The 25,815-nt window shown below is 40.1% G+C and overlaps 1 protein-coding gene across 1 annotated transcript; it reads right to left on the minus strand.

Annotated features, from left to right (window-relative positions):
- Positions 1-1,985: 1,985 nt before the first annotated feature.
- zgc:101569 (uncharacterized protein LOC449822 homolog) lies at positions 1,986-25,670 on the minus strand. The gene is made up of 7 exons (XM_059326539.1): positions 25,189-25,670; positions 21,961-22,131; positions 19,025-19,122; positions 18,120-18,264; positions 6,869-7,018; positions 5,541-5,656; positions 1,986-3,904 (listed from the first exon to the last, which is right to left on the minus strand). The coding sequence occupies exons 1-7, from the start codon at positions 25,328-25,330 to the stop codon at positions 3,797-3,799; spliced, it is 930 nt and encodes a 309-aa protein (XP_059182522.1). The 5' UTR covers positions 25,331-25,670; the 3' UTR covers positions 1,986-3,796.
- Between the last annotated feature and the right edge of the window lie 145 nt (positions 25,671-25,815).

Below are 25,815 nucleotides of genomic sequence, written 5' to 3' on the forward strand. Positions count from 1 at the left end.
TTCTTTAAATCCTTATTTCCCCATCTCCTTCCTCTTCCTCACACTATTCCTTTCACCCTAACCTGTGTTATGTCTTCATGGCCCCTTCAGACTCTGATGGTCCTGGTGATAAGGTCCAAAGGTGTCCATATCTCTCTGTCTCTGCTACTGCTGCTGCTGCTGCTGCCAGAGCCTATCTTATCTGCATGTGAAGAGTGAGAACCAGCATCAAAGCCACACATACCACACACACACACACACACACACACACACACACACACACACTTCATAATTTTACTTAAAATAAGTTATTTTACAGGAAATTCACTATGTTAATGCCCATTCACTAAAACGAATGAATACCCATTTATTTCATATCACCGGCAAACATTTTGTTAGGCATACCATACCAGCAGAGATGTTTAGATTCTAAAATGTTTTTCCTGCAGACCAAGCAGAAATCTTGTCAGTTCAGGATGAAAATAATGTGCAAAGACTTGAATCTAGTTTGAGGCAATTTGTGTACTTGTGTGTATGTCAATCAACTAGAAAAAGTGTCAAAAAAAACCACAGACAAAAAAATAATCAAACCAGATACACAGAGAGATTTTTAACGACAACAATGAGACACACCCATGTGTTAGAGAGATGATCAAGCTCTAAAATAACAGAATCAGGTCTGAAGACGCCCTTCTGGGTTGACAGAGAACCAACACTCTCAAGGATGTCATTTATCAGATTCTCTAGTTTTACTTGGACTCAAATTTCCCATTTACTTAAATTGGAGCTTATTCCTGATTTATAACACAAATTCAGTGGTTGAGCCGAGTGAAATAAAAATAAAAAAGACTTCTTTCATGGCCAATGATGCATTGAATGGTGAATTTCCTCAAGATGCTTTTTTGGCTCTGGTACTATGCAGAGACAGGGAAATAGTCATTTTGTGGATATAACTATGAAAGGAAATGATTTTTACCGCCACATATGAGTCAGCTGGTGACAAACGGCATGGAATCCATGTTTTAAACACTTCATGGGCCATTAAGTTTGGGCATGTGTCATATTAAACAAACACAAGGCAGCACAAAAGCATCTGCAGCTTCTTTCTTCTTCGTTGGTGCACTCCAGTGCTATCACAACATTACTGTGATAACCAAGCTGCACACTGTAGGCTGACGATGATTGTAAAAAGCACTTAAATACCTCTATATGTCTTGAACATTTTAACATTTTACTTGACATTAAGCAACTGTGTGTGTTTGCGTGTGTGTGTGTGCATCCCCGGAGGCTGAGCAGGTGATGTGTGTGCCGGGTGAATTGGAAGTGGAGGGAGGAGGAGGAAACATTAAACAGAGGTTCTGTGTCCTGTCATCACACTGTCTAGACAGGACACCTCCTAGACCTAATGAGGTCTTTGTCTGTCTGTATCTATCTCTTCTACTCACACACACACACACACACTCTCACACACACACACACACACACACACACACACAACCATACATCTAGGCTTTAATTCTTCAGTCTTCCTGAGAGACATTTTTATTAAATAGCATTTAAAGGTCACAAAAGAGTTCACAAAAACTTGCACACAGAGAGAATCTTGTGTGTTCAGTGTGCTCCAGTAAGATACACACACACACGTCTCTCCAACACGCAAAATTAAGGGGAAGCGTGCTCCAAAACCATAGGAATGCTTACACCTGGCACAGTTCTGACAAGAAGTGCTGAATCTTCTGCAATAATTACAGTATATTGCTATGCTTACTTGGTCACATGCACACGTACGCGAACACACGTCTTATCCCAGTAATCAAGTGTTTTTTTCAAAGGAACAATGGCGAGCTGCTGCAGGTTTTCCTTCTTTTGATGCCTTTTTAGTCTTTTGTGTTGGATTAGTTTTGTGGTCACAGCCTTCCTATAGCGCTGCATTGCCCCGTACATAAAGATATTTCGGTGATTCTCTTTGATGATTTGCTTTTAAAAAAAAAGAAAAAAAAGACCACTTCTTTTAAATACATGTATATTTGTAAGTCACAAATAAGAAAATCAGAGGAATAGGTTCATACTCAGATAAATAATGATACCAGTTTTGTGAAGACAGAGATGGCTGTATTGGTTTGGCATCAAGAAAATGACAGTTAAAGCCCCCGTCTCTGCTTCAAGTGGAGCTCCATTCCCTCCCAACCATCATGATCCAAATGCCCTCATTTAAAAACACGCTGCTACATGAAATATTGCATGCTAACTGACAGTTGTACAACCAAACTGTGCAAACTATGGCTTTAAAATATACCTTAGACTAACCTTTGTGTTTCATCTTTCTGGTATTTCTTTTCAAATACTATGCTTACTGGTCACAACTGCGACTTACACACAACTTAAATAATAATGGTAATTCAAAGTAATAACCCTATAACTTATAGTTCACACACACTAGTCAATATATCAAAAATGTAGGAAGTGATGCTTCGATAACAAGCTAATATGGTTTGACCAGATGGGGTGGACTACTACAGGTACATCTCAAAAAATTAGAATATCATGAAAAAGTTCAATATTTTTGTCAATCATTTCAGAAAGTGAAACTCATACATTATATAGATTCATTACGCGTAGAGTGAAATACTTCAAGCCTGTTTTTCTTGTAATTTTGATGATTCTGGCTTAAAAATAATGAAAACCCAAAACTCAGTGTCTCAGAAATTTAGAATATTGTGAAAGAGTTCAATATTGGAGACCACAGTCAGTGGTGACTTGGGGCCATGTCCTCTGCTGGTGTTGGCTGCGTTGACTGTGGACTTCAAAAAACACAGTGGACCATCTACCAGGACATTTTAGAGCTCTTCGTGCTTCCACAAGCTCTTTGGAGATGCTGATTTCATTTTCCAGCAGGACTTGGCACCTGCCCACACTGGCAAAGGTACCAAAAGCTGGTTCAGTGACCATGGTGTTACTGGGCTGGACTGGCTAGCAAACTGGGCTGACCTGAACCCCATAGAGAATCTATAGACTATTGTCAAGAGGAAGGTGAGAGACACCAGACACAGATGACCTGAAGGCTGCTGTCAGAGTAACATTGTGCGACAGGCTGATCACCTCCATGCCACACCACATTAATGCATTAATTCATGCAAAAGGAGGCCCAGCCAAGTATTTAGTGTATATAAATGAACATATTTTTTAGAAGCTACAATTCTACAATGTCATTTAGCAGACGCTTTTATCCAAAGCGACGTACAAATGAGAGTAATACAACACAAGCAAGGATAAAGTCAAGAAACATAGCAAGAGTTAGTGCCGTGGGTTAAGTTTGAGTCCATTAGGACACAAGTGCTTTTAGGTCGCAAGAGCAGTGTAGATCAAGAGTGAAGGTGTTCAGTAAAGAGTTGGGTCTTCAGTCTCTTCTTAATGATTGAGAAGGACTCAGCGGAACGGATGGAGTTTGGAAGTTGGTTCCACCACCGGGGCAGTACAGAGGAGAAGAGTGGTTTGAGACACAGAGGCCTTCAGCAGTGGAGGAGCCAGACGTCTTTCACAAGAAGCATGACATTTGTGTTTCAAATATCCTTTTTCTTTATTGATCTTATGTAATATTCTAATTTTCTGAGACACAGAGTTTTGGGTTTTCATTATCTGTAAGCCATAATCAGCAAAATTGCAAGAAATACAGGCTTGAAATATCTCTATGTGTAATGCATTTTCTGAAATTTTTGACAAAATATATTGAACTTTTTCACAATATTCACATTTTTTTAAATGTACCTGTAGATTTGTTAGATCACCTGAAATGCACGAGCCATCTGCAGACTAAACACTAGGAGAATTTTCCTCCTCTTCCCGCTCCAGTAGTGAACCTGGTCGCACCGGATACAGCTTCTGATGGGATAACAGGACTGCCGTGGTCGATCTCAAACTGCATGGCCTGGACAGAGCAAGACAGATTCAATCAAGTTTGTGTATCAGAAAGTTTTTACTTAATTAAGTAAATTAAGAGGCATTGAGAGGGCAAATGTTATGAACTTTGATGCTCATTATTTATTATAGTTCTACTGTGCAAGAACTTTGTAGTAAGTAAACCAACTTTGGGTTTTTTTCCAGTTAATTTTTTTCCAGTTTGAGTGACCGAGTGAACACAGTATGTGATAAAATACCATGGCTTCATCCCAAAACGTTATTTTGCAACCTCATTTCCCCTCGCTTGCATCTCCACCCTTGTAAGGCGCGAGGAAGAGATCCAAGGCTAAGATTCGAGGATAGAGAAATCCTCAGTTGGTAAATGGAACATCTTTGTTCACTCCAGTCACTTTCTTATACAGACCTGAAACAATTTAGTTTTATGTTAATTGGAATTAATTTATCAATCTCTTTATACTGATTTGATTAAATGTACTGTTTGCATTCCTGTAATTGGATTTCAGTATCAGTATCTGCAATGTACATTAATTTGTATACTCCATGAAATAAACAGCTGGTATAATATATATATATATATATATATATATATATGAGACAAATTTCACAGAACTGTAAGCCCTTGTGTTGTTTGATTACATATTGACATATTATGACAAGAATTTATGTCAGTACATCAGTGAAAGAATTGACCTGTACTTTAATATTATTACATTGCATGTACTGTATGTCATCTGACACGTAAATAGATACTCGTCTCACATACAAGACTGACCTCTCCACACCACTGGAGCAAGGTCTGGCGTTACACATTATCATTCTGCAGTTTATATTTCTGTAAACAAATCACAATCGTCTTAAGCTGAGGACACACTACAAGATCTTTTGCCAGATTTTACCCATGATTCCCAGTTGGGTAATGTCTGCACCAGTCTGCACTAGTTGGGAACAGTCGACATAAAAATATGTTAGTGTGTGAGGGGAACAGACCTGACCCGACTTCAGTCGCAGTCAAACATGTTTGCATCCAGATTCGGCTCAAAAATTAAATTGTGTGAACTGATTACTGACCCAACTGCAAACACGTATTGCCAGCAGCCAATGGAAAAGAGAGGCTGGGACACAGGAAATAATGTCAGAAGATGACGGGAAGTAACTGGAATATCAATACTGCAATACAAACGTTGACTCCTCCACAACTTGACCTCAACCCATTTTTAACTCTTGATGTTTTTCCCCGAGTAGATAGCTTCGCAGACAACAGCAGCTGTTGTTTAATTCTTCCTCCTCTTCTTCTTCTTCTTCTTCTTCTTCTTCAACAAACTGGTGCATTACCATCACCAACTGGTATGTTTGTTTACCTTTTAAACTGCTGCCCTCGTGAGAGTCTGCGCAAGAGTTTGATGTGTTCAGTTGGCTTAAGTCGGTTTGACAAATCATGTAGTCTGTGATCCCTCATCAGGTGCAGTTGTGAAGTGTGTGATGCCCAGTCTCTCAGCCGTCATGCAAAAATCTGCTAAAACCAGTCATGTATTGTGTACTCCAAGTTTTTTCAAAATCTGGAAAGATGGTGAAAGTTGTGTAGTGTGTCCCCAGCTTTAGGCACAGTCTACATCCAGAGACTCAGCCTAGTATCACCTGTGTACCTGTGTGAAGGACGGAGCATCAAAGCAGCTGTACATGGCTGAGGAGCGGTCGGCCCGCAGGCACTGCTGAGGGAAGGCGCTGATCTGCTCTGCTAACTGCAGGGCTGCCGGTAAAGCTGTGGATGCAATATTAAGTCAGTCCAACACAGTGGCACAGGTGAACACATAGAGTCATGCATGCACTAGGAAATGTAGCCATTCATAACATCGTAATGCACACAGGTTAATGTATCACGAAGCCTTTCTCCTATTACATAAATCACCAGCCCTTCCATGCTGCATTTCCCTGCTGCTGTGTCTCTGTGAGCTCATGCCCACATGAAAGCACTGGACCGCATCCAGATCAGTCCTATGGAAAAATCTACGCCTCATGATGCCACACTTTGATGCCCTGTGTGTGTGTGTGTGTGTGTGTGTGTGTGTTGGTGCTGCTACTTCCTCCCTCTGATGTTAAGTGATCATCCCTCAGAGAGGCAAATTAGGCCGAAGCTTGACTGTGGGAAGAAGAACTTCCTAAAAGAATTAAGCTAATCTGCTTCTAACGTCTAAGGAGAGACGGGGGGGGGGGGGGGCGGGGGGGGGCACATGGAAAGGCTTTTTTGGGATTTTCAAGGATATGGGAGCGTTAATGCATTAATGTAATACAGGAAATGCCGTATTGAAATGCGTGCATAACTTAATCCTCAGACTGCTGCTTGACTGAGGGAGGAGATGGCTGTGCTAATGCTGAGTTATGGCGGCTTCAGCGTGGTGTTAGAGCCAAATAAAGAAAACAGATTTCGTTGGAACACATTTACATCATATAGGGTTCTGACTGATCTTACCTACAAGACAGTTTCTTAAGAACTGTGTCCTGAATGAAAATGGGTCACAGGTCTGTTTCTCTGTGGTGTCTACATCACAGGTCTTCACAGTGAATAATGGCTTTTACTTCCCACACACACACACACAGAGGAGATCCAGCCTCCCACATATCTGGTCTTCACATCTCTACCATCAAATGTACTATAATACTCAGAACAATGCACTGTGCATACAACAAACATTCTTGTATATTGCTTTGGACTGAATTTCTGTTGTCTTCACTTCTCACCTGTCAATGTGTTCTGTGTTGTAAGCAGAAAATCTGACTGTATTTCATTACTACAGGACAAATCAACTAATGCAAAGTGACGGTCTTTTATTAAAACCTTTAGATCAGGGAATATCTGACAAAAGATGACAAAAAAAAGCAGAAGAAAGTGACAGCATTTAATACCAACGTCAATACATGATATCCTATCCTTGACGAAGCAATGATAAACTGGAATCTACACTAACTTCAGTACCTTGTCCATCAGGAACAACTCTGTTAGCCAGTCCGTAGGCAAGAGCCTCCTGTGCTCCGATTGGTCGTCCGGTCAGAATCAGGTCGAGGGCTCGTGACAGACCGATGAGACGCGGGAGACGCACCGTGCCTCCGTCAATCAGGGGAACTCCTGAGAGAAGATGAGATGTTCAGTATGAAATATGTCTTTGGTACAGGTTGGTACAGGTTTGGTACATTCATATGTTGGCATAAAGAAACTCAGATATTGCAGAGCATCCAAATATTCCATGATACATCTCAGGGAACTTGCATTACTCGTTTTACCATTGAGTGCAAACAAAATTATATATATTTGTAGGTCAACCCGGAAGTAGCATCTCCATGGGGTCTATTGAGAATTCGACTATGGGAATTCTGCATTGGATTTCGGATCATTGCAGAAAATAAGCTCTGTGGCAAACACACATTTCTGATGCTTACGCATTTTGTTCAGCAGGATAATCTTCACAGATGAGCACCACTTTTATGATGTTTAAAGCATAAACTGTTTATTAAGCTATTCTACAATCTACAAGAGTTTGCAAGAGCACTGAAAAACACGGCTAGAGGCTTTGAGGCGGACTAGTAAAAGAGTTGCTGTCCGTGATGACGTTTAATGTCCCTGACAACCACTGTAATCTCATTTAGCCACTTGTTAGCAAACCGACTTTTTAAGGACACGTAAAAACTTCAAATGTGGGGGTATTAACTTAACATTTTTTGTCGACCAACAAAACATGAACATCTCTTGAGCTTATGTTAGCACTGAAGATAATGTCACAGCAGTTTCATGTGGTGTAGCTATGACGGTCAGCTATGAGTCCCCCCTACACTGACCATGCACTAGCTGCAGCAAAAATTAAGCATGTGATACCAAAAAATGAGTTGAGCTGAGTCAAACAATGCAGTGGACACATTAGACCTTTATCTAGAAAAAAAAAAATATGCTAAATATTCTCTTGTTCAAACATTCTCTTGTTCAAAATTTTTTTTTGATTTACATTTCTGTAAAGTAAATATCTTTTGCTCAAAGAAATTGAATGGGCAATTTTCTTGATTTAATTGATAATTAAAATAATTATTAGTTGCAGCCATAAGCTGCACTGTTGCTTTATCACAGTTGGAAATTCCTGTGGCAGTGAAAAGTATATCCATAAAGTGGGGGCTGGGGTTTTCTAAAATTACCTTCAGACAAGAATTTGGATGACTTAACTGTGAAAGGTGAAAGGAAATGTAGGCCACTGTGCCAGTGTATCAGGTTCAGGTCACTTAAACTGTGTGAAAACACCCAAAGAAACACTTAGAAATATATAATATACTGCTGCCATTAATCTCAGTTACAGCTGTCAGGGGAACAAAGTTTTCAAATAATTTTACTCCTCAACTGTACCTCTGCTTTCTTTCAGTCACTACGTGAAAACGTCAACTCCTCCTCACTCTCGGTCTCTCTGGACACATTTGCATTATTACTGGGAGTACCAGAGACAAAGAGGGATAGGAGGAAAGGGAGGGAGAGAGAAACAAGAGCAGAGAGAGTACACTGCAAGGTACAGTAAGCTTCTGGCATCTGTCCTAATTTCTAAAGAGTACCAGCTGGAACTGGCATACTTTCTACCGTTCAGCGCTCCCAAGTTCCACGCCACAATCCCGACTCCCTAATTCCTTCAAGTCGCTGATTCTATTTGACCGCCCTTTATTGAGCGCACATGTGTCGGACATGTTTTCATAACCCCAAATCATCATGCTAGCTTTCAGGTTTTTTTTTTTTCCCTCCCCCTCTCTCATTCTGTAGGGAGTCGTGGAAATACTGTGATTCTATTCATACTCTGCAAGCTTTTCTCTTTCTCCATGTCGTTCAAATAAATTAAATTGGAATACATGGAATACCAGTGTTAATACACGTGCGACCAATCCAGGGGCCTGGTTTTGGGTTCAGACAGACAGCACATATGGCGTTCTGACAGACAGAAGACAGTGATTAGATGGGGGTGGAGGGTGTTATACTGTCTGCAAATACTAGATTTCACTCAATTTTTTAGTCACCCCCCCATTACGGCAGTGTATCCTACTGAAATGTAAATTACAGAGTGTACAGCTGAGCACCCTGAGTCGAGGATATGCAACATAAATGACAGCTGAATTCCTTTTGCTACAATTAAATTATAAGAATAGCACAGCACAGGTGTGTGTGCTGAGGTTCAAGGTCTTTTCAATATTGACTGAGACAACAACTGAGAGTGTTTCAGCCAGAGTTTTCCTGCTTCTTGCACCACATGAAACTACACACCTACACACACACACACACACACACACCTACACCTACACACACCTACACACACCTACACACACACACACACACACACACACACACACACACACACACACACACACAGGCATTCCTGTACAAATATTTCCATCCAGCCAACACACACACCATCCTGTAGTCCAGTGGTACCCAACCTTCATTGTCTGATGTTCACACACAGTCCTGGGTGTCTGTCTGTACACTGTATCTTTAATAGATATTGATCAAAACATCCCAGTTCCAGGTAGAATCAAAAACCTCTTCAATCAAACAGTACCTGCAGATCTAGATATAAAATGACTTGCATGACTTGTACGGTTTTGCTCGCAGCCAACCTGATTCAAGTCCAGTGAAGCGTATTTGACAGAGTTGGGAGTTCAGAGTTGTGCGATGCCACCAAAACATTTGAAACTATGTCATTACTACTACAAATACAGTATCAAAGGAAGTGCTCTATTATTATTGGCATCATGTTAAATGTAGTGGTACTATTTTAATGATACCCAGCCCTATGGCCCAATCAGATGAACTCATTTATATATAACTTTGATATATCCACTTCAATCATTAATTTGTTATTGTTCACAGTTGTAACCACTATAACTATTTTAAACATTTATCAATCACTTTGAACTTTTTCACCCTTTATTCGTTACTATTAGCCATTTTAACTTCTTATCCATTACTTTAAACTATCCATTAAATGACAAAAACAAATATTGACAAACCCAAAACATATAGAAAGCAATAGAAATCAAGTGGGCTTTTAGGTCAGATTTAAAACATTCAATAGTGGGGGCTAATCAAATATGCAGGGGAATTGTTCCATAACTTTGGCTGAGCCACAGAAAAAGCACGGTCGCCTCGAACAGCACCTTTTCTGATTACCTATGTGTGCGAGTAGGACAGTGAGAATGTAAAAAGTCACTCAGCTAGCCTGTTCAAGCTTTAAAAAAAATTAGCAGTAAAAGCTTGTAGTGAATGCTAAGTTTCACCACTAACCAGTGCAATGACGTAAAAAGAAATCTGAGTAATATGGAAAAATTGTTTTGATTTTGTTAGCAGTCTGACTGACTCTGAAATAAAGTGTATTGCAACAACCCAAGTGGGAAGAAATGAAAGCAGGGATTTTTTATCTAAAAGAAAACATGCTTGGCCCTGCTTAAAACTGGAAGATCATAAAAAGATGAATTAACATCAGTATTTATCTGTGTATCAAATTTAGGGTCAGTGTCAAATAAAATGCCATGGTTCTTAGATACATAGTTGGTTATGTCAAACTCTACACCATTACTTTTAGCCATCTATTTCAACAATTTAGCTAACTGTTTTAGACTTCTCAATAAAATCATAATTTCCTTTATTTGTCAAATTTGTTCAGCTGCTCTGCAGTTCTTCCATGCACCCACTGGTAACTGCACAATCACTGCCTTAGTCCTCAGCAACAGATGGTTGATTAGTGCAAAAAGCTTCTCCATAAGTTCGGTCCAGCACTATCACTTGATTACAGCAAAAGACAGAAAGGAGGAAAAAAAAGTAAACAGTGAGAGGAAGACAGAGCCTGACTCTAAAAGGCATAGATAAAGAGCCAGCTTGACCTCCAGCCAGTCTGTCTTTGGTGCTGCTGTTGGCACCATCGCTATCAGCAACCGGAAGGATCTCCCTTCTTATCCGCAGCGCTCGTCTCCAGCACCTCCAGCCCTCACTCTCCTCTCTCTGTCAGATAGTCCCGTCTCTGATGTGTCCTGTTTGCAGGAATTTACACAGACCTGCGCTTTGTCCCACATGAATGGGAGCTGAGAGGATGGAAGCAACTCATTGAAGTAGTTTTAACTCAAAAGGCATGTTTGGCTTAAAGGAAGACGGCTGCAGCGGAGAGCGCTGGCTTCTGATCCCCTATTCCAAGTTTGATGAAGGAAAAAGTTTGGCAGTGATCCTGATACGAGATAATCAGCTAGTGTCCGCAAAACGAAAGCGTGGATTTGTCATCGTTGTTCTACAGTAATGAGCTAACATTTGGAAAGGAGCCCTCTGCGTTCTTGTTCAAAGCAGATAAGCTCATTGTCAAGACTGCAGCTTGTTATTAACAAGGCTGAACATGAGTCAGCAAAGCCTATTGTGTTTAATAACTGGATAGAAGAGGTGGGTCTCTCCCTGCATCATAGGGCCATCACAGCTTATCTGAATGACGTGTGGGTGAAGTCTGGAGGAAAGAAGGAACCTTGTGTTTTATCTACTTGCTACAGAGTTGGACATAATGTGTTGCTGTGTGATAGCAGCACAGCTCAGATCTTCCAGAATCCTATTTGAGTCATCACAAATGGTTTCAGTAAGAAACTTTTTGGTTTTTAGTATTCTCAAACACCACTCACTTGTTAAAAAGGAAAAAGACCGTTTTCCTTAATTTCTAAATTAACATATGAATTGCAATATAATTCACAGTTGCAAATGCAAACTATGGACTTGTTTATGAATGAAAAACCCATTCCTGGTTTCGGTGTGTTTGCTTCAAGTCGTAATGTGGAAACAATGGGCGCTTCAAAGAAGATGTGTTGTATTTTATTGCTCAGAGCGTTTAAACAACACGTTGATATCGGTATTTAGTATTTATGTGACAACAAAAAGCAAAGAAAGCGGATCAGGTGGATTATCCGTGTTACTTTTGTTGTTCTGACTTAAGGGAGGCATTCATATAATTTTCTAAATTGGGAACTCATTATTTCAAATTATTCCGGACCACATGAATTAAGCCCTGATGCCTTTACTCACAATGTTAACAAAAGGGAAGAGTAATTGATTCAGATTCGCTCCACAATGTAATGGATTCTTCCTTTGGCCAATGCTACACCCTTCCACAAAGTTTCAAGAAAATCGACAACCAGACAAACAAACAGACAAAAGATTAACAAAACAACCTCCCTGGTGGTGGTAATGAACATCTAAAAAGAGGTTGATCTATGTGTTTTATAGTTTGACGGTCACATATTCTGCAGATCAGGTCTGTTTATCTGTACATATTTTGATACATCTTTATACTGAACCATCTTTGTGTTAGAATTAAAATCATTATCCAGTATGTGAAATCAAACCAGGAGAGAGAGGTCAGCTACTGAGATGTCAGATGAAGACACTGAATCCCTCCCAGCTGAAAGAGCGCTGCTCTGAAGCTTAACTCTTTGTGGACTTCAAAGCTGAACCCGAAAAAGTCGGATGTTTCTACATGATATTCGTACCAAGTCTGATGGGAGGAGATCACACTCCGCGAGACATCACATCCAACATCTACCACTACTAATAACCTGAGAACAGAGTGTGAAACACGACACACTGAGGTGTTCTAGTTTGCTGCTGGTGCTGCTGGCATCCTCACCACATCAAAGAAAAACCCACTACAATGGCCTCCCATGAGGGTAATGCGATTAAGTTTGATGTGGATTAACGATTTCCGGACAGCTCCAGACTGAATGGACAGATGGAAAAGAGCAGACCTTCAATCGGAAGCTCGCTTTGAAATCTTCACTGGGAATGAAGGAGAACAGCTGCATTGGGCTGGGTCAAACATGAGTGCCACACAGTTAACTTGATTTCATGTATTTAGCCCACTGAGTTATTACCAGGGCAGTGTATTCTATAGTTTGCAAAGCACCATTATACAAGACCACCAAGGCTGCAAGTGGCACCTTGAACTATGAAAATGGCAGAGGATATGTAGCACCTCAGAAGAAAAATCACATCAAAGTTTAATCAGGATCAGGTGCTATCAGGAACCCAATCTGCCCCAAAGTCACTCAACTTTTAAATTATTATTCTCGACTAGAAGTGGGTGATATATATATTTTGACAATATGCAATTTTACATTGAGCATTTATAATATCTCAAAAAGAAAACAAACGAAAGGCACATAGAGAGGTGCATGAAAGTCACTTTGTTAACAATATTAAGAAATTATAATGTGCAACTAATTTGCTAATGCTTGTATGCTGCACAATTTACCTTAGTAGAGAAAACCTGAATGTTTACCCATTTAATGTCTCTAAATTAAAGTTTAACTGGGAGTGTCTAGAATGCTTCAGTTTAAAGAAAATAAACAAGAGATGTTGTTTTTAAACATTGTGTCCATCCATAGTTGTCCTGGTAAGCAAGAAGAATTTTAACACCTTTTTTTTTGGTAAAGAAATCTCATCTAAAGGATATCGTCAGATTATCGTTATCGGAAAAAAATAATCAAGATACTTTTTTTGCCCATATCGCCCACCCCTATTCCAGACTTGATTTGTCTTCAGATTAATATGAAGCCGTGACTTTCCAAAATGATATCCATATCTTGCCATCAATTGATCAACTTAAAATGTTGACTGATTCCCGTCTCTGCACACAACTGCTGTGTCCATTCACTCTCTTTATGGAAAGGTCTGCCGGTTTTGTAGCGAGATGATGTAATCACTGGACTATGTCACTCAGTTTCAAGCTCGCCGAGCGGGTGTTTGAATTGGCCGATGTTATGTCAGCTTTGGACGGAGGTTTGACTTCGATTCAACATATGGCTTCTTCTTTTCTGGCACTCTTTGTCTGTCCCTCATCCAGGTATGAGACAGGACTTAGAACTGAAGAAGAGAAAGGGAGGAGATGCTGACATGATCGATTTGTGTGTGTGTTTGTTTAATGGCTTCTACTTCAAGAGAAAAGTACTGTCCTAACAATCCTGGACAACCTCCATGCTTGCCTGATTTAGCCTCACCATTTTAAATCCTTGAATGAAGTATTACTGAACTATTTTAAGTTTCCTTTTCCGGTGCCAACGCTTTTTTTTGCTTTGTAATGTTCCTCTGGGTTGAGGAACCAAAATAACATCAGGGAATTAGGTAAGCACAGTGGTTTTTCATTCAGGTCTCTCAAAATCCAACGAGCAGTAGACACTTATACCAGACTCCTGTGACGCAACCATCTCCTCCTTCTCATTTCCTCCTGTGCAAGGCAGAGGGGCCCCAGACAGGAAGCCACAGGTTCGGCAGCCAATCACGTGCCAGAAAGCTGTCAGATCCTTATGGTTGCCGTTGGCCCACATCAGAGCAGTTCAGCGAGCCTCTGAGGGTTTTCTGACTCCAAAGCCACCAGGGATTCCCTCCGGCTGCTGCCATCTGTGCCCGACCCCAAAACGGTTACAGAATTCAACCATTAAAAGGAAATAATCTGTAAGAAACACAAGATCTTTAAATAAACTGTGCGTCCCACAGAGCAGCCCTACTTTTGATGTAAATGGGAAGGGAAGCTCGGTTTTCAATTGTTTAATGTTGGGAAAATAAAGTTTAAATGCATACTCGTTTTCCACTGTAAAGTCTTTTTCCTAAACTTCGGGTCTTATGAGAAATGTCTCATTATGGAATGCAGCCCCATTAAATGCTGTTAATGTTCCCTTAGCCACACCAGGATTTAAACACTAACTACAGGCTTGAAAAGGTGAAGATGCTGGTTGTGCAGCAAAATACTATGCAGAGTATGGGTATAAAAACGCTGAAAATTAGTAGTCAAAGTAATAATCACCATGCTAAATGCACTTCTGAAAAACCACAGTGGTTTCTAAGCTCGGGGAAACGACTCAAATGTGTTGACAAACAAGCCCGAAGATATGTGGCAATCAAGAGGCAGAGAATTAATTACTGGGAGGAAATGTGCAACTTAATGTGTCGAAACCGCAGTAATGCTCATTTCTGCCTCCCAAACATAGTTTTGAGCTGATGGAAGAGGCTTGAGTGCAGGCATTAGAATAATGTCATCCCTAATGGGACACACTCTCAGAGCAGACGGGGATTCTTGAATCTGTTAAAAAGATGTTTGTCAGTTTGTGTCCAGAGATGCACTGATAATCTATAATTGAAATTAAAACCCTTGTGTTATATGTCTTCTCCTGTGTCTCCCCTCATATGTACTTCTATCTTCAATCCTAGTTTTAGTCTGCAGGTACATGGATATTTTTTTTAAAGTGTAAATTTTCTATGCATTTTGGCCTTTTGTCCACACGCAAACTCCACTTTAAGTCACTTAAAGCTGTCCTACAACCTTTTTCTTTCTGGCAGACAGTAACAAAGAATAAATAGTGATAAGCATGCTCATTTCCCTTGGTGACGTATATATTTTTAACAATTAAATTTCCATTCTGGAAGATCCCCATTTCGTTCTCTTTGACAGCAACTATGAGGATAAGTTGTAAATGAGAGATAGAAAACAGTATGTCACTTCACGCACAAATGAGCTAAAGAGCAAGTCTGCTGTATTAGTCCCACCTACCCTGTCTGGCTTATTTAACAGTGGTAAATAACACGTTTTAATGTTTTCAGTGGCAGTGCCGATACGATACTGGGATTTCTGTACCGTTACCAATAAAATGATTCTTCTGATTCCTTACTTTTCTAAATGGTATTTTCATAAACTCTATGCTTCTATTTTTAAAGTGGTGCTAAATGGGAAGAGAAAAAGGGCTGTAGTTTTCCCTTTTGCTTCATTTGCATATACTACACACATTGTAATGATACAAAGCCGGTTGAAAATCTGCAAAGTTTCCCTTTAAGCTCAACTGAGAAGAGTCACTGCTGAGAGACTGAAGCGTGGCCTGGCACTGAGGACTTGCCACCAGACAGTCTGGGAGGACGGACAGTCAGACAGACAGAAAGTTCCGGGCACTGCCAGGATGCTCCCCTGTAAATTACAGGCCTGAGATGATAAGCCCTGCATGTTTACACTCTAAATCTAGTACTGCCAGTAAATTATAGTACATAAGTTGTATTTATAAACACCATGGTTGTATTTTAATCGAGCAGCATGGCTAAAGCATTGACAGCTACACGAGAGATGGTCCGACACGAGCCACTTTAACATAGTAAAGCCAACCACGACGTGCTGGGATCAGGATTAGCTTAAAGTGTTTACAGCAGAAGATCCAAAAGTACTACTTGTTCTTTTAAAACTATAGCCGAGTCAGCGGGCAAACCATGCCAGTAAGCTACGAGACGCCAAAAAAGGAAAATGTTGTTTATGAGGAAATTGTGTGACATAAATAATATGTAAGCCCTGTTTGGCCCCGCAGTGGAAACCTGGCAGTGGGTTGCTTCCTCTTCTACTTATCAAGACTGCCCAGCAGACTCTGGCCGTGATGCCGAAAGGTCACGGTCACTGGTGTTATCGCGCTACGACTCCGTCCTCGCGCACAAACAAGAGCAGGCTGGGGTGATAACAGAGGACAGAGCAACAAAGTTGAAAAATAGAAACGGTGTCGACTTCCTGGCATTAGGAAACAGATGATGTATGCGTAGATGCAGAGAAAAACACCAGAATACTTTCATGGACAGATATAATTAGATGACTAAATACACAAAGGCAGAAGGAGCAGCAGAGCAGAGAATAAGGAGGAAGAGAGGTGGCAGGTAGTTGATTGTACTGGCAATATTAACAGTAGTGGCATTAAAGAAGACAGTAAACCCATTAGTATGACGAATATTAGAAATACAAGAACACAAAAAAAAGTAGTCAAAGGGAGCCTGAAATAGTAGCAGCGATGTGTATTAAGTGGCTGCAGTAGTTGTAGTAATTCTAGTAGTTTTGAACTATTGGTGGTGTTATTTGTCATGTTACTACTGTGTAGGGTTATATCAATACTATAGCACTAGATTAATTTTAAGGAGTAATATTAGCAAGTGGTGGAACAGATATTTGACCAAACTAAAAAGTAGTAAGTAAACACCATGCATGCTTTTACCAACTTCCAGCATATATAAGTCATATATACAAATATTTTATATTACTAGATTATAATTAGTGATGCATTAATGTGTACATCACTTAATTTTGCACCTAGTAACTGCAACATTTGTATTCAAGCCCTATAAGTAATTGTATTAAGTTATATTCCACCACTGACGTGCTGAAATAAATGCAGAGGCCGTGATATAAATAGTAGCAATACAAATAAGAGAAAAGCCGACAGAAGCAATATGAAATGCATCTATAGATCAAGTCTCACTGAGCTTGTGACTTGACAACTTGTTGTTGTTGCTGATTCAATTGCTGGACCAGCAAACAAGCAGAGCTGGCACATACTTTATTACAACTACTGAGATGCACTTAAGGAAGGACTGAAACCCCAACAGATCCAGTGTAGCTTCTCAGTGGCTAACAGATCAGACTGTGGTTGTACTGTTCAGCTTCCTGGAGTGGATGTGTGCAACTGCAACTGTGTTTTTAGAAAAAAAAATCCCAACAGCATTCACTGATGCTCTCAGAAAACCTACCATGAATGGAGGTTATAAAACTGTACCACCACCACTAGTAGTAGTAGAACAGTACAGGATATTACAGAAGTAACAGTAGTAGCAGTGAAGACAACAAGACCAAAGATACCAAATGTTTTTAGAAGTCTCTATGTGTTCAGCTCTCAGTACTTTGTAGCATCCAACTGAATCTCTTTGATTTTAAGCTTAGTTGTAGCAGGGTAACTGTTTGTACTTTCAGATATCTGCTTCATTTTACAGTTTTATGTTCACTGTCACCTGATGGAAACCCATCATTTCAAGTTTTTAAGTAACAAATAAGAAGGGACTTTTATTGTGACGAACTGATAGGAATTGAAACATTTTTACCATTGAACTAGGAGCTTTGTTCGTGGCTATTCTTCTCTAGTCTACTACTACTGCAGGGAGGAAGAGTACAAGACCTGCAGACGACAGGGGATTTTTATTGTGAAGAATTTGTAGGAAATTAAATGTTTATCCACAGTGCTATAGCACCTTCTTTGTCTGTTAAAGACACACCTTGTGGTTCGCCCCGATCTAATGGAGATACAAATCTCTGCCATGCCGAGTTGACACGCGGAGTCGAACCAAATCAAGCAAAGCCAGCATGTGTATGGAAAAGGCCCAAAGGTGTGAGACGTACCAAACCTGCGACAGAACACCCCCATGACGGCGCTCTCCTCCACCACTCTCAGATCTGCCAGCAGAGCCAGCTCCAGCCCTCCGGCCACAGCAAAGCCACTAACTGCTGCTATCAGCGGCTTGGACAGTTCCAGACGGGACGGACCCTGGAGGAAACAACCGGATTAGATCATCAAACACACACACAAAGTATACAACAACAAGCAAAGCTGTAGGACTTAAGCAAAGTACCATCAACACTGAAGAAATACACATCGTTAAAGAGGCAACAGTGCTTCCATTAGACTATATCCACTGTATGAATCTCTATGAATTTTCGCTATCCAAGCTTTTTTAGTTCTGGATGTCAAACTGTCAAACAAAAGACTAACAAATGGCTCCAGTTCTGGCTGTCCCTGAACAAATGAAGCACTGTGTTTGCTGTATCAGATGCAGTGCTGTAATTTTCTGCACAGGAGGTCCACTCAATCCAAAAGACTTAAACGTGCAATCCAAACAGATTCTATGGAAAGCTGCACTTTTTGTAGCATGCAATACATAATTTCTGCTATAATATATAATTCTTTGTCACGTGACAGCAGTGTGCCAGAAGCAAGGACTTTCTACACACACACACACACACACACACACACACACACACACACACACACACACACACACACACACACACACACACACACACCTATAGTCATTGAGGCATTTCCCTGATTCAACATCGTTCCCTAAAGCCCATTCTTCAGCACTACCTGTCTTTCCAAACCCTTAAAAATATTCACAATCACAGCTGACCACATCTGGTTTTATATTTTTGTGGAAACGTTTAGCCCTCCATTAAGATCATAAGGAAATATAGATATAACCCTCACTAGCAGGCACACACACACACACAGCCCAAACAGCACTCACCATCGGACCGGGACCCTTGGTGACATCTTGCTCCAATTTGAGGGAGGTTGTGTGATTGGCCAGCTCTTTCAAATCATAACCAGCGCAGAAATTCCCTCCTGGAGGAGACCACAAAATTACAAAGTATGGCAGCTGGAAAGTCAGAGAGGAAGGGAAAATGATGAGGATGAAAAAAACAACAAGTTGAGCTGGAGTCCGAGGGCTGCAATTTGGATAGCAGCTCGCTTTGGGCTGGCTGGCACACAAATGCTTCTCTTCCCTAAAGAGCCCAAATCCAATACATAGTCACAAATCATGCATGTGCTCACACACACATATGCACACACACAATATCTTCATTAATGGAAGACTAACATACTCCAACCACAGCCCCTTCCGTTGGATTCATGTGGTAATTACAACATTGCCCAAGAGGCCTACAAACACTATGTCACAGGCTCAGGCAGGGACTCATAAAAATCCTTCTCTCTCCGTAATGTAACAGTAATGAAAATGATTATAACCAACACATGTGCCAGCAACACCCATCAACTGGGAGCTTTGATTACAGCTGTGGGTCAGCGCAGGGCAATTATAGAAAAACAGTGCGTCATGCTGTTTATGGGAGCAGCGATGTGACAGAGCTCCCTAAACCCCTTTGTCCTTGTAGGAAAAAAAGAGCAGGAGCTACGAAGAGCTGGTTCATTCATGGAGGATCTTAAAGCATTATGTGATTTGTTGGTTAGGGGGCAAACAGAGAGATTTGTTCTAATTACATATATAACCTTATATAACTTAATAACGAGCACAGTTATATCAGAAAAGCTTTGATATAATAATACTCTATATACTCTGTGTACAAAATATATATGTACTGTTGGGTAGTTTAATTTTTACCTAAATTTATTGCCATATTTTTTAAGCTGTTTATACATTTTGCATGCAAAAATCGTAATTTTTAAAGTTACTAGTAAGAAGTACAATTTTGATTAATTGTGGCGAAGTAAAAACTATAATGTTTCCCTTTGAATCGTAGTGGAAAGAAAGAAGAAAGTACAGATACCTCATATTTTGAGGAGATTTGAGTCGACATCTCAAATCTTGGTCAAACAAAGCTACCTGGATGTTGTTTCTGTAATTTGACTTTGAACAAAAAAGTTAGAAAAACCCAATTTTGGGGCTGTACAGTGTGTTTTTATGTGACTAGTGAGGCTTTACGGACATTAAAAGTAGCTTCACCTCAGTTCAGATAAACATGCGGCTGCAGTGACAGAGCTGGGCCAACGTCTAGATTGTACCTGACCACAAACGCCCACAGAAATCCGAATCCCAAACACTCCAAATATGTGACAGCATATTCAAAACCTGCAGAAAGCAATTACTCTTCATTTCAAAAGTAGAAAAAAAAACAAGTTGACACTGAAAAATGAGAGCTGAGAGAGTGATCGTGTTGGCGTTAATTGGCACGAAATGGATTCCTTATGTTTTCAGAAACTACGGATGAAATAGAGCCTCCCTGCTTGTCATCTCATAACACAGACAGACTGCTAATCACCGCTGAAGGTCAGTCTTCTTGTTATAGTGGAGCAGCAATACAGGACAACCTGCTGACAGGAATGTGTGCTGGGAGGATTAAAAGCACATTACAGACATTGTGGGAATCACAGAAGAGCCACTTTTGCTGGAACGACCTACTGTGCCGCTCACTGCTTACCCATTTAACACAAGCTAATTACTCTCCAACACACACTGTTTTCTCTTCACAGCTTAGACTAGTAGCACTCTGCAGCAGTCATCTGGAGAGGCTCCGACCTCTGAAGTACCAAACAAAGTATACACTTGTGTCTCGTGAGGACGTGGTGCACTTTCTACAGCCGCCAGGTTGATCCAGGTTGAAGACATTATTTCCACTGAGGGAAGGAGTTCATTCGGTGTGTGCAATGATTATTTTTAGAGGTATTAGGAGCTGTGGCTTGATTCTGGCTTTGGGCAGCTGACACAGTGCAGGCCACCTCACAGGTGTGTGTGTTTTCTCTGTGTGTGCACTGGTCTGGTCACCTCGGCATTTCGGCTAGATCCGAGGACTCTGAGCAGCAAAGGCTGGAAAAAAAGATGGCGAGGAAGAGTGTGATGGAGAGACCGAGGTCGAGTGTTGAGGACAGAGGAGAGGAAGAGATGAAGGTCTGAGAAGCTTCAGCGACTTTCCATAACTGCATCTGAACTTTAGTTTGTGATTTGTTTTCAGCCAGTACAAATTTGATAGAGGGCTACAGAGTCCAGTTTCCTTAAAGGGGACATTTTATGCACATTTTAATGTTCATATTTGCATTTTGGGTTTCAACTAGAACATGTTCATGTGCTTTCTCATACTGTCTACCTGTATTCACCCTGTGTCAGAAACACTCAGCTACAGGCAGCAGGGTGTGGGACTACTTCTCCAACAATGGTGACGGAATTGACAATGTAATACATTGTCTGTACAATGTAAAATTATGTTAAATATTCTTTAATAAACGTTTAAAACGTTAATCTGTTCAGTGCAAAATATTGTACACAATCAATACAGAGAAGGTCTATGTTCATTCCAGCTCAACATTTCATTGTATTGGCGGTCATATTGGTAATTTGTGTGGTTTTCCCTCTAAAATCTCTATCAGCCTCAGAAATCTGGTATAAGTCGGGCCCTACTCCAATAAAGAAAATAAGCATATTTCCCAAAAACAATTTCTGTCAGGTATAATGATCTCAGAAGGTCATTATTTTCCAAAAAACTACATGTCGAGACGCAGATAAATAGAGGAAAAGGAAACACAGAACCAAGAGGAAAACTGATGCTAAGGACGGCTGGCTGGCCTGTGACTGGAGACAAAATTCCTCAATGAGATTTAAACCAGGCTCAAACTCCGTCTGTAAATATCTGCCTGAGAGAAAAATTCCACCCATGCATTCACTCTCACCTTTCCCATGCAGGACAGCAACGTTTAAGTCTAGGTCACTGTCGAAGGCCTCCAGTTCTTCCAGCAGACGCCTCGCCGTCTCCTGGTTCACCGCATTACGCACCTCGGGCCGGTTTATCCCCACGGTGACCACGGACCCCCTGCGCTCTGCGACCACAGTCTGTCCCGCAGCTAATGACAGAGAATGATAAAGATGCACAGACAGAAACCAATATGGACCACAACACTTAGAAAGAAGCCGACCCAGGGACATTAAGCTTAACCTCCACTGCAGGAGGGATGGAGATGGAATGTAAATCGTTTTATGCGGACAGACTTGATAACAGAAACAGTGACAGACAGTGAAACAATGAAAGAGATGGTCTGGGTTGAGGTGAGGGCCTTGGCTCTCACTCTGTCTCACTGTTTATAAGTGTGTGTGAGTGTGCCAGTGATTGTGGCTTGAGGTTGCAGCAGGCAGTTGACCTGACATTGTTTAGGGTCATCCTAGGGAATCCAGCTGTCAACCACAGCCAGAGGCTACTGTATCCAAGAGAGAAGAGCAAGGAAAACAAAGCTACTGAGCAAATTAACCTCGCTCTCACAGGCCATCCTAAGGAGAAGTGACTGCTAAACAAAACCCAGTGAACTGAGGCAGGAGGGAAAAAAGGCAATTTGTTTCAGGCAGCCCTTTCTACTCTGCTACACCTCAAACAAATTATCACACAGTGCAGAGTGTGTGCAAGGGAGTGGAGCCGCGTTTAACTACCTGTGTGGTATTGTTTTCCATTTCATTTTTACTGTTGCACTTTAGGACTTCAGCAGGACAATACAGATTGACATTAGCATCACATTTTAGTGTTAAAATTGTTTCATATGTATGCATTTTTTTAACCATTAAGAATATTTTTGAAATGATAAGATAATTACAAATTAGCAGAGATGTGGACACAAGTCACAAATTAAGTGACTTTAAACTTGATAAGATCAAAAAAGACCTGCAACTGGACTTGGACTTTTTCACCAATGACTCGTGACTTTACTGTGACTTCCCTCAGGCCAAAAGACTAAATTATATGATATTTAAAAAACTGTGCCACAACTTAATTAATTTCCTGAATCAAGTAACACTGTTCATTCTAGTGATGTGTCAGTCGTGAACAAGCCGGTTCAAAGAGCCGGCTCTTTTTAGTGAACGATGGGAGCCGGCTCATGTCTGTCAGCGAGCCATTCTTCTTTTTTTTTTTTTTTTTTTTACCTTTCTCATTAGGAAAAGTACCTGCGGGTGCTGTGGACAATCATATGAGGATTGACAAGGATCATACCACCTAGCAGGGAGGGGCAGGGGTGGCAGCGCTGAAACAGTGACAATGACGGAAATTATATAATATAATATATATAATTGGTCTTCCTCAATGCCAATCTGTCATTAAAGAACTAATGAAAAGTTACTGTTAGATAGATGATGGTGGTTAGTTAAACTGTTGGATTTTGCTGTTTTGCACATTGTATTATATTTATTTGTTTATTTATTTTTACTCTATACCAAAAATATTTTGGTTTTTTGTCCAGATGTCAGTAGTTGGCATTAACAAAGCACATTAACTTGATTGCTGTATTTAATTTCTATTTTTTCAGTACTTTACTTATTTTGTTAGGTGTGTTTGTGTTTGAATAAAAAAAATTAAAATGTCAATAGCTGTCCTTTTTTAATTTCTATGCTTAGGTTTTTATAGGCATTTTCTATCTGCTTTGTGTAGCAGAGTGGTTCTTCAAGCAAGTTAGAGAGTTACAAGGGATTTTACAACTGTAAATGTAATTGGCAACAGCAATTTATTGAAAGTTAAGTGATATATGTGTTCAAATACAAATCACAAGTAAAAACAGTGCTACATTTGTCTGAATTATAAAAGGTATAAGTGGTAAAATGAAGAGTCATTTGGGAGCTGAAAGAGCCGGCTCTTGTTGGTGAGCTGAGCTGAATAATCCAGATCACTAAAAAGTGACCAAATTCCCATCACTAGTTCATTCCCCGCAAGTTGACGCTTAATTTTTCCAGATCAACATGTTGACAGCATCCAGTCAAGTTGCAGGAGAGAACCAAAATGAACAAATAAGTACAATTAAGTTATTTTCAAAAGCATTCATGACTTAAAATACTGTAAATTTATTAAAGACTTGGTTCTTTTATTAAAAAGACATTGCATTTGGTGCAAAGCGCATTATGACTTGTTTAGGGCTCAAAAGCAATCATTTAGAACTTGTCAGTCTTGAATTGGAACTTGAGCGCAAAGACTTGAAACTTCCTTAGGACTTGCAAACCAATGACTTGGCCCTAACTCTGGAAATTAATCATCAACCATTTTGATAATTGGGTGAAGTCATTTATGAAGCAAAGAGGACAAGAATTTTCTGGTTTTAGCTTATCAAACATGAGAATTTTCTGCTTTTTGTTTATTTAACTAAATAAATTAATCAAAAAATGAAACGCAAGAGAAGACATTATGTATCCCACAGTGAGGAAATTCATTTTTATTTTATTTTTTTAAGGTAAGAATCGTTAGATCTACAACTCTCCCTGAAAGAGAGGAACAAGAATACTAGAAAACAGGTAGTATATATTTTGGTATGCATACTGAAAGGGAACATGACATAGCAGTTAATATTAGTTGCAAACCATTTAGGTTTACCACCTCCATGCTGGCTCACTAAATGTAATAGAGCCCTAACTGGAGATAATTAATAACACCTGTGCTATGATTTAAGAGCTGATATCTTGCCATTTTCCATGGTTTTCTTGATGATTTTGCTTATCATAAAACATGGCAAATGGCTACATATCAGCTCTTAAATTAAACTCTTATGAGCCATTTTTCTTGTTATCATTCTATTTCTCCAAACAAATGTACCTTTAGTTGTAGCAGGCATTGAAATGAACAAGAAATTGAAGAAAACAATGGTCTAATATTTTTTTCCATGACTGCATATCGTGGGGGGAAAGGGGGTATTTCAATAACTTAACGAGTGGAAGTTGACTGCGTACAGTGTTTTGGTTGTGTGGGAACTAGAAAGTTTAATTTAGCACTTACGGATTTCTCCATGTTTACACAAAATTATACCTTGCACTGAAGACCTGTTACTGTCCATGCATGAACTCAAATTGAGTAGTGTCGTATCTGTAGTGGCATTATGGCAGCCTCTGCTGCCTCCTACAGTCATTAATAAGTTAATACATGTTTCCACACATACCTGTTCCAGTGTCTTCACCTCCCGTTGCAGTGCTGTAGGTTTTTACTGGTAACCAACTCGCCTGTATTGACCATCCAAATGTTTTACTGTGACAGGTAGCCCCTAAAAATGGGGTCAACGTCCTGAAATGTTTTAGCGCCATTGCCAACACTCTGTAATTAAAACTATAAGCTCTAGCTTTAACTTATAAACAAATTAAGCGCTATCGCGTTTTGAAAATGACAATTACATAAACACTAGCGTTATATATATATATAATAAAATATATATTCTACTCTTTGCGCAAAAATGTAAGCAAACTTCAACACAACTTTAATAGGAAGGAGTTACACTATTATATTCCCCCACAGAAACAACAACACCGCACAGGGTTCTGGGTCTCATATTGGTGCATTGCGGTGGTAAAAGCTACAAACAACCAGCAGATGGCGACATTGAGCCACTTTGCAGGTCACCGGTTTCCTCTGCAATGCAACGTACATCAGCTCTGTGGTCTTATAAATGATGAAAGCAAAGTCCACATTAGATTTTATCTATTTTTTTAATAAAAGATTTCTCTTTTGTGTTCTTTTCACACATTTTAAGGCATCATGCACAAAAAATAAGCCATACTAAAGGCATTATGCT

The sequence above is a fragment of the Centropristis striata genome, chromosome 23 (assembly GCF_030273125.1).
Source record: "Centropristis striata isolate RG_2023a ecotype Rhode Island chromosome 23, C.striata_1.0, whole genome shotgun sequence".
NCBI classification, from domain to species: Eukaryota; Metazoa; Chordata; class Actinopteri; order Perciformes; family Serranidae; genus Centropristis; species Centropristis striata.